The 10,109-nt window shown below is 36.1% G+C and overlaps 1 protein-coding gene across 2 annotated transcripts; it reads right to left on the reverse strand.

Moving 5' to 3' along the window:
- Positions 1-255: 255 nt before the first annotated feature.
- On the reverse strand, positions 256-7,043 carry LOC109182787 (serine--tRNA ligase-like). 2 transcript variants are annotated; one of them, XM_019332979.1, is made up of 10 exons: positions 6,817-7,043; positions 4,672-4,820; positions 4,496-4,566; positions 3,271-3,432; positions 3,082-3,187; positions 2,627-2,820; positions 2,293-2,396; positions 2,004-2,187; positions 919-1,098; positions 256-655 (listed from the first exon to the last, which is right to left on the reverse strand). In XM_019332979.1, exons 2-10 carry the CDS (start codon positions 4,802-4,804, stop codon positions 452-454), a joined length of 1,338 nt encoding a protein of 445 aa, XP_019188524.1. In that variant the 5' UTR covers positions 4,805-4,820; positions 6,817-7,043; the 3' UTR covers positions 256-451. The 2 variants fall into 2 exon arrangements, with proteins under 2 accessions (XP_019188524.1, XP_019188525.1); XM_019332980.1 differs by lacking the exon at positions 6,817-7,043 and having other exon boundaries at positions 333-655; positions 4,672-4,823.
- Positions 7,044-10,109: the final 3,066 nt, after the last annotated feature.

The raw sequence follows: 10,109 nt of genomic DNA on the forward strand, positions 1-10,109 counted from the left end.
AACCTTAGCTTCCCATTATTATTTTTTGTCCACTAAATAGTTTGATTGCTATTTGCCCTTCTAATCCTTCTTTTCTATAATCTTCCAACAGAGTTTACCAGTGATTATTGTCTTTTTTACTGACTTGTCACAAATGAGTGACACTTGAGTAATTTCATGTTTTCTGTATGTTTAGCTAGGCATTAAGCTGAGCTCCAAGAAGCATTTAAAAAAAAAAAAAAAAAAAAAAAAAAACCTTTAACACAACATCAGTCATCAGGTAGAACAGTAGTATATGTATCCGAAACATTTGTGCAGTAAGCCATTACCATGCAACGACAGCTTCTCAAATCAGTCACAAGGGGCATTGGATCACAAACAATCATTCTTAAGTTATATTTTCTAAAACTTGACATAGTGTTTCCTTAAAGCCTTGTTTCTAGTTTGAAGGCGTTAGAAAGTAAGTAAATGGTCATTTGGATTTTTTATCTTTACCAGTTGGGACGGTCTTGAACGGAAGGAATGTGACTCCACCCATGTAAGGTTGCAATACTTGGGGGACCTCCACCCCATCCTTCTTCTGGTAATTCTCGAGGATACAGCAGAGAGTCCTCTCTGTTGCCGTCAAAGTAGAGTTCAATAAATGAACATATTGTTTCGCCGATTGCTCATTTCCCTGTGTGTGTCAGCAATGATGACGAGGAGAAAGGTAAGAAAATATGCACAACATTAACCTAACCATCACTGCCATAGCATATACCTCATAGTCCGTATTTAAGAGCAAATTTTGTAGGCATACACCAACCAAACAGACCATTGAATGAATTTTATCCCCCAAATAGTAATATGTAGTATGGAGTAACATTTAAATATTTTATATAGGTAATCTCAAAAGAGTATATTTTTAAGGAGACAAAAAATAGAGGAAGCAAATCCCACCTTTTTCTGCCCATACCGAATTTCCAATCTTCTTGATTGGTAATCGGTGCAGTTTGAGCATGAAACAAGTTCTCTGTGTGTGGCAGAGGCAGGGAACCAGCCTTCTAAATCGTACTTCTTTGCAGCAGCATCATTTAATGCACCAGAAACAATTGAAACAACATGATAGGGAATCTTTAGCTGCAACGAAACACCATACTTTGAACTTCACAGTCATGGTATAAAATGCATATTTCATGTAAAGTGCTATGAAAAAACTATACAATTGTTCCTACTTTTCCCTAATAAAGAGAAGTAAAGAATAAAGAAAAAATATAATAATAAAGAAAAAAGGTCAGGCATTAAACACTCTGGTGAAATACATCTTGTACCATGGTTATAGCATTTGGAATAACTATGCTTTCTGGCACAGCATGTTATGTGAACAGCATCATGCTATACTACAAGGGGCATATCACGCAACATGTGCGGGGGTTCATGGCACAATTTGCAATCTTTTAGCCTTTCCCTTCATACTCAGCAGCCCAGAGAAGAGGGGAGCAACTCTCATCTAAGAGTACTTATATATATATATATATATATATATATATATATATATATATATATATATATATATATATAATAATAATAATAAGATAAGGAGGATTATGCAGCTAACAAAAAGGAACTGAACGCATAGTGGCAAAGGCAACAAGAAAGAAATTGATGCATAGTGGAGAAGCAGCGTCATTTTCATTGTTTCACTTTGAATTCTTCAATTTATTAAAGGCTAAACCTTCCTGTCAAATTGGAGATAGGGATAAAGTGTATACAGAATATGCACAGAAAGTTGGTTGAAAATAGTTTAGTGATATACTCGAGCTACTGTGCATAGGCCAACCTAATATGCCAAAATTAGGATGTAGATTTCTAACATCCTATCAGGAACATTGTAGACTATTTCCTTTCTACCAACAATCATGAATCATCAGTCAAACAATAAATAAATTACAAGTACAACCTTTTGGATGCTTAGGCATATAAAAAGTAGCAATTAAAACAAATAACATTGCAAGAAACATGCAGTATTCCATGAAAGTTATGACCTGCTGGAAGAATTCCTCAGAGTTCTTGAACATCTCCTCATGCATGTCCCAGGAGTCATTGCCATTTGGGCTAGTTATACAAAATTGCTCAACTTTTTCAAATTGATGAACACGAAAAATCCCAAGAGTGTCACGGCCATGAGAACCAGCTTCTTTACGAAAGCAAGTCGAATATCCTGCATATCTAACAAAAATAGTAGGGAAAAAAGGTGAAAGAAACTATTTGCATCCTGTAATGAAACAATAGTTTTAAAGGTTTTAGTACCAGGTCCACAAAAGTAGTCAATACCTTAATGGTAGCTCTGAGGGATGAATCCAATCATCCATATGATAAGCACACAGAGGCTGTTCAGATGTCGCAATTAGATATTTGTCATCTCCCTCACCAGTTACCTATTAGAAAACAGATAACTCAATCAGTTAGATAATTGATTTCATCAAAACTTAAGAAAAAGAAAATTTAAAAAATGGAGATACACCAAGTTCAACCACGGAGAAGCCCTTCAAAAACTAAACCACCTTCAAAGGCTTTTTCCATTGAACTTCAATTTGAAATGTGTGAACTACACTGCAGAAATCAAGACTTCAAGAAGCCATGTTTATTGAAACATCAGGGGAGTTACCTTGTAGAGTTCCTCATCAAATTGTGCTAGTTGAGCACATTTTCCCATGATATCTTGCCTCATGAAGAAAGGAGTTTGCAACCGAGAGTATCCCCTTTTTCTCAAAAAATCAAGGGCAAACATGATTAGTGCTTGGTTCAGATCAACACCAGCATCTTTCAGATAGTAGCCTCTACCTCCAGCAATTTTTGCACCTAAATATGTAAAGTACATGCAAATTAGCAGAGAATAAGAAACAAATAAGACATGGGAAAGATAGTGAAACTAAATGAATGGAGGATCGAATTTAAATAAGGAAAGATAAAAAATACTAAGAGACAAAGACAGATAAGCAAAAGTATACATAGCATTATTCATCTCAAGACTCAATTAAACAGATAACTTGGGCAATAATTAATGTCAAGTTTGTAAAAAATTATGTGAACCCTAGATGCTACAAATATGAAAAGAAATACCCTTATCCAAATCTGCAATCCCAAGAAGCTTGACAAGATCAACATGGTTTTTAAGCCCTGATTCAGTTCTCTTATCACCCCATTGACGAATGATAGCATTATTGTCCTGGAAATTCATGTTAACATAAAATGAGGGAAAAGACTTTTAATGAATGAAACAATAAATAAAGTACAATGATACTAACACACCTCATTATCACTAACTGGAACTGAGTCATGCACAAGGTTTCCAATAACTTCCAACCTTTTATACAATGCTGCTCGGGCCTCCTGCACTTCTTCCTCCTTTATTGCAGTCAATTTCTTGTTCTCCTCGGTATTCTTAATTAACTCACTTGCATCTTCTTTGGCCTTTACCAAATCAAATTGCATAATTCAGTCTTGGAGAAATCAAACATTGGAGACATATTGTTCCTTTTGCTAGTTGAGAAACACATCTCACTCTTGGAAAATGACATTAAAAAAAGTAGTTCTATAGAACTTTAAAAAAAAAAAAAAAAAAAAAAAAAAAAAAAAAAAGCAAGGAAATTTCAACCTACTCAGTAATAAAAATCACAAAAATAGTGAAGGATCATATTTTTAAACTTACCATTTACATTCTAGTAGTATTACTTCTCAAATCAAACACCAAATACCCAAGTTATAGCAGGTAAGATCTTAGCACTATTCTTCCTACCTTAAGATGAAGTAATTGCACTTTAACCAATATTATTGAATGTTTTTAACTTACTACTTAAGCAGATTTACAGTCAAAATTTAGTATCATAAAACAATAATCTGTTTTTAAAAGTCACTAATATAGGGTAGAGTGCATAAGTAGATTAAACAATGTTGTAGAGGCCGCTAGCCGCTAGTCGGGCACCGGGATTGCCGGGAGGCGCCTAGCGCCTAGGCGGGCGAGTAATAATAACAAGAAAAACACAGCAGTGTACACATTGCACACCAAAAAGTTCATTAGTGGCGTATTAACTTCACCTTATTATCGCACTATTTCCTTTGCCAATCAACCCAATTTGCCTAAGTATGTTAATACATATGCCATATGTTATATGGAAACTGCCTTACTGCCACTGCTGCCACTATTTTTTTTTAAAAAAAGTTAGTCGGCTGCCTAGGCGTCCTAGCGCCTTCTGCAACATTGGTGCATAGGCTGATTTTTACAAAAGTGAGATTAAATTATCATAAAGGCCTTAGAACAGAAGACTTTAGATTTTAGCATATAATTTTTTCCCACCACTAATGCTATCAAGTCAAATATGCATCATAGTGAAAGTGTGAAACCATACACTAACATAACATCAATGGCATCTGTCATGGCTAATAAAATAATAAAATAAAATAAAAAGATGGCACCTCCCCAGAGAACTGTGTAAAGTGTTGTAGGAATAATTGAGTAAATATTAGGCAGACTTACTATCTTCAGCTTGGCCACTGCTTTGTTGATCTTGTTAAATTCTTTACGCAAATTATCGAACTCAAATTGACCTATATTATGCATCACCAACATCCAAGTCTTATTAGAAGTTAGCTAAGGAGTACATCTTAGGGACTAAATGAAAATTAGTGAGAAAGGGAGTCAAAGTTACATACGCTGACGCCACACTTTGTCAAGCTCAATGACCTCGTCAACAATATCAACGTTAGCAAACCGCCGCCGTTGAGATTCTCGGATGACTTCAGGGTTGTGGCCCTTGTCTTCTCGGAATAGATTTATGTCAAGCATTTTCTAATGATTTGATCTGCAATTCAGGAATGAACTGTCATGAGTGTGTATATACAGATATACTGTCACGAACCTGGAAATTTGATAAGGAAAAACACAGCAGAAATGGACGAGAAGCAGAGAAGAAGCAGAAGAGATAGAGATGCAGAGAAGAAACAGATAGAGAAATAGAGAAGAAGATAGGTTTAGGAGAAAGGGGAAAGAGGAATTAGGGTTTTGATTTCTCAACATCCAAAAGCATAAAAATTTCTGAAAAGAGTTTATTCCCAAAATGGTCCCTCGACTATTGCTCATTCTCAATTTTACATTTCAACTTTTAATTGCACCCAATGTGGTCCCTTGACTTTTAAAAACTCTCCCAAATTGGTCCTCCGTTAGAAATTTCGTCTATTGAGTGTTAAAATGAAGGTCATTTTCGTCCATTTACCTATTATATGCCTAATATACTCTGAAAAATAGTCAAGGGACCATTTTGGGAATAGTCGAGGGATCATTTTTAGAAAAACTCATTTATTTATTTCATTTTTGTTTATTTCCATTTTTGTAAGACTATCAAATTAGAGTTTCTATACATTTTTTTTTACAAATATAAATAGTTAAAATCCACAATCAAACCTCAAAATTTTAAACTTTCTATACAAATTTGTTCCTTCTGTCTAAACATACAAACTTTTCCTCTAATCCTATCAAGTTTTACAATAAGTTCTGTAAATTTCAAAAATATAATACTCATATACTTTTTATGTTCACACACACACACACTAAAACTTCAATAGACAATCAATCACTATGTATCATATTAAATATTATTTTTACCATTGAAAATAACATTACTATTTTTATCAGTTTAGACACCCAAAATGTACTCTTCACTTCTCGGTCACTATGCCTTTTGAAAATAAAATTATTATTTTTACAATCAATCGCTATGCTCTGGCACTTCTTCGAACTGAGAAGTACCGGTCAATGACAAAATCTTAGAAAATATTTTTGGAAAGTTGGCTTAACTTAGCCTGTAAGGCCATTAGTTTCATTCCAAAGTTAGTACAAACCATAGCTACCATTTCCAAATGCCAATCTACCCAAACAGGGACGGAGCTAGGATTTATCTTGAGTGGGGGTGAAGAAGCAAAGGGAAAATAAACTTAAAAAATGTTTAAATACGAGATTCAAATATAAATAAGATTGTTAAAATACAAAATACATTATAAATTATGGAGTACAATACAAGATTTATGTTGAACTACGGAATATTAACATAAGCAACTAAATGGTACTGCTTGCACGTGATAAACAATAAAACATTATAAAACTTTAAAGCAATATTCCTTGTTAGTGGTCAAAAGAATTTGGAGGAAAAGAAACAAATGCCATTCATCTCTAATCTCTTCATGTACTGGAAAGTGGAAATCAATTAACTTCAATTCAGTGCCTTTCAAGTTCTTCAGAAATCACATTGCCAAAAAGCTTGGTAATAAATTAAAACTCCAACAATAGGCTACCATATTTACCTCGACTGCCACTGGTAATTTCAATTTTCATGGCACCCAAAGAAAATGTAGAATCAGTAATTTTAATTTGCAGATGCAGCAAACAATAAATCCGAAGTATAAGGTCTATGAAACATAGAATTTCTTCTAGCAACCCAACATTCATTTTTTCAAAGATTTAATTTCATTCTATATAAAGAACAAATGTTTCAATAAAAAACCAGCAGCATTAGGATTTAGAGCAGTCCAGTCCAGTCCAGCAGCATAAATTAAACCAACAGTTCAGCAACCATTCAACAAACAATTCAAATATTCAATAAACAAAATTATTAAACCAGCAGGGCAAATTTAGGATTTAGAGCAGACGAGCAGTCATTCAACAAACAATTCACCAATTCAACAAAGAAAAATAGGGCAAAATCAAGTGAACCTGGGCAGTGTGCAGACGAGAATTAAGTAAATTAAGCAAACATGCTAACAAATTGAACAAGGAGTGAGAACTGAGAAGACGAGAAGTTGAACCTGGCAGCTGGCGAGGCAGAAGACGGTGGCGACGACTGGCGTCTGGCGAGGCAGAGGCGATGGGGACGGGCGAGTAAGAGGCGCCGTCTGGTCTCTGGTGGACTGGTGGTGGCGAGGCAGGCGCAATGGCTACTCGGCGAGAGCAGAGAAGAAGGAGTCTCGTCGTCTCGCGTGCGGCGTCTCAAAACCACATAATGAAAGTGTAAAAATAATAATAATAATAAAATAAAAAACAGCCCCAAAACTTGGGTTTAATTTTCTTTTTTAAAATCTGGGCTGTTTGGTTTAATTTTGCCAGGCCGAATCACGAAGCTGGGCATTGGGCCATTCTGAAGAAAGGATTAATTGTTTGGTCTAGAAAGATGAAGGCCGAATGTCCTTGAGCTCAATCGTTATACCCTACACCACGGCGCACAGTGCACTAGCGATTTGTTTATGTAATTATTTATATTTTTTATTATGTACATTTTTTATACATTTATATACATTTTTTTTATACAATTATGTACATCCGAATCAGGAAATTTTTGTGTATTATGTTAAGAGTTGATGTGTATTATGTTAAAAGTTTATGTTTATTATGTATTATGTTAGATTATGTGTATTATCTTTTAAAAAAGAGTATGTGTATTTTGTTATACAATTATGTACATTCATGCAAGGACGGAGCCAAAAATTCGGTTGAGTGGGGTGAAAAAGTACAGATGGATTCAGAAAAATTTTCCAGTAAAAGCGAAACATTAAAACAAAAGAGATAATATAAAAATAAATAAATAAATTACATAAGAAATATATTTGTAAATATTGTTGGATATGGACGAAAAATAAAACACATCGAAAATTTATATTTTTAAAAGAATGTTATATATATAAACTATGTTAATGCCAGGATTCAAACCCTAAACCTATATTATTACCAAACATATGCTTAACCAACTACTCTAACTCAATTTTTTTGAAAACCAAAGGAACGAACTTTTATTAAATCAAGTGTTGAATACAACTAGGAATGGAAGAAAAATACATGAAAGGATCAGTTTGCGAACGAGCAACCCTTGCTAAAGCGTGGGCAGCCTTATTCACTGATCTTGGAATAAATATGATAGACACTACTTCAAAGTGTCTTTGATACTCTCTTATTTCATCGATAACACAGCCGGCATAAGAGAAATCCTTCGCCGTCCCATTAATACCCTTACATACCAATTGACAATCCGATAAAATCATCACCCTATTTAAATCACGATCTTTAGCCCATGATAGCGCCTCTTTCACAGCCATGGCCTCGGCAAGATAAGCATCATTAATGCAAGTAAAAGATCCATTTTTGGCTGCTAAAAAACCTCCTGTACTGTCCATATAGCTACCATGCCAAAGAAACCAAAATGGGAGTTAGGGAAAACAGCAGCATCAACCGAAATTTTAACAACTCCCTGAGCAACAGTGATTGGATTAGACTCCAAGGCTATTGAATACGGAACCGAGTGGCTTTCTGTTAAGAGTACCTGCCAATCAGACACCAGGTAAGCTGCCTCCATTTTGACATTTATTAGCTGCCATGGCTTGGAATTCCAAATCAAAGCATTTCGATTTCTCCAAATAGCCCAACACCTAGCCACGCATTGCAGCATTAACATGACATCTCCAGCTAAAATGATCCCTGCCAACCATGAAGCAACATTACTGGTTTCTACTAATGGCAAAACATGCAAACCATTCCATACTTCACCCACACACATGCACTCACATAACAAGTGTTGCAGCGTCTCAGGTTCTTGATGGCATAAAGGACAGCTGACATCAACCTCCACCCCTCGCGAATGAATAGTAACCATATTCGGAATAATACCTTGCATGCAGCGCCATACAAAGTTTATGATGTTTGGTGGTATCTTCAACGACCACAGTTTTTTCCAAAATCTCTCATCCGTAGGTGCTGTTATAGATGGATAAGAATTGAGCAACCTGTATCCAAGTTTGACTGAATAACAACCACGCATATCCCCCTTCCAACACCAGGCATCATCATAACTCTGAGAGATAGGAACCTGTCTAATGAAAGCCACATCTCTCGGCTCAAAAAGCTCGTTAAGTCTCGCAAGATTCCAATCGTTTGTGTTTGGCACGATCAACTCACTGACAAGCATATTTTCAGCAGACGCAGGCATAGGAGTATGAACGAAAGGATCCCCCTCATCTGGTAGCCATGGATGCTTCCAGATATGAGTATCACTACCGTTACCGATCCTACGATAACAACCACCACGTAACAGATTTTGTCCTTCCAGCATTGATCTCCAACAAAAACTAGGATTTGCACCAAGTTTAGCCTCCAGAAAATCGCATTTTGGGAAATAACGTGACTTATAGATACGAGCTACTAAGGAATTAGGATTTGAAAGTATCCTCCAACCTTGTTTTGCCAGAAGTGCAATATTAAACTTATGTAAGTTTTTGAAACCGAGTCTACCTTTCGTCTTCGGGCCACACATCCGTTCCCAAGACATCCACCTTATTCCCCCAGCACGATTTGCACTTGAAAGCCACCAAAATTTGTTCATAACACGTTCAAGACGCTCACAAAACGTAATAGGCAGGTAATAAATGCTCATCGTGTATGTTGGAAGAGCCTGAGCAACACTCTTAAGCAAAATTTCCTTGCCAGCTCTAGATAAAATCTTTTTATTCCATCCACCTAATCTTTGCTTTAACTTGTCTTCAATATAAGCAAAAACTTGGGTTTTATTCCTTCCAACACCCATCGGTAGGCCAAGGTAACGACCAATTGAATCTGATTGCGTTACATTGAGAACAGCTGCAACTCCGTGCCTCATTGTATTAGTCGTATTCCGGCTAAACATAATACAAGATTTTGCAAAGTTTACACATTGCCCGGACATACAAGCATACCTAGCAAGACAACCTTTAACTGATTCAGCCTCCTGGACCGTAGCTTTAAAAAATAAAAGGCTATCGTCTGCGAAAAATAGATGAGAGATTCCCGGAGCCCCTCTCGCAACCACACACGGCGAAATAGAACCTTGAGTCACAGCGTCCGATAATAAATGAGAAAGACCCTCCGCGCATAAGATAAATAGATAAGGAGACAATGGATCGCCTTGTCTCAATCCACAACTAGGTTGGATACAATCAGAGAGGTCCCCATTAACACCAACCTTATATCTCACAGTGGTCACGCAGTACATGATTAAATTAATAAATTGTGCAGCAAAACCCATACCCATACGACATCGTTTTGCATCTGGGTGCACAATGCAACGCGCGCCGTGGTG

Source organism: Ipomoea nil, unplaced genomic scaffold, assembly GCF_001879475.1.
Source record: "Ipomoea nil cultivar Tokyo-kokei standard unplaced genomic scaffold, Asagao_1.1 scaffold1074, whole genome shotgun sequence".
NCBI lineage: Eukaryota > Viridiplantae > Streptophyta > Magnoliopsida > Solanales > Convolvulaceae > Ipomoea > Ipomoea nil.

Coding starts and splice junctions, on each gene's coding strand:
- LOC109182787 (XM_019332979.1), bottom strand. CDS start 4,804: ATGCTTGACATAAATCTATTCCGAGAAGACAAGGGCCACAACCCTGAA. Junction 4,567..4,671: donor TGACAAAGTGTGGCGTCAGC/GTATGTAACTTT, acceptor TGCATAATATAG/GTCAATTTGAGTTCGATAAT. Junction 3,188..3,270: donor TTCCAGTTAGTGATAATGAG/GTGTGTTAGTAT, acceptor ATGAATTTCCAG/GACAATAATGCTATCATTCG.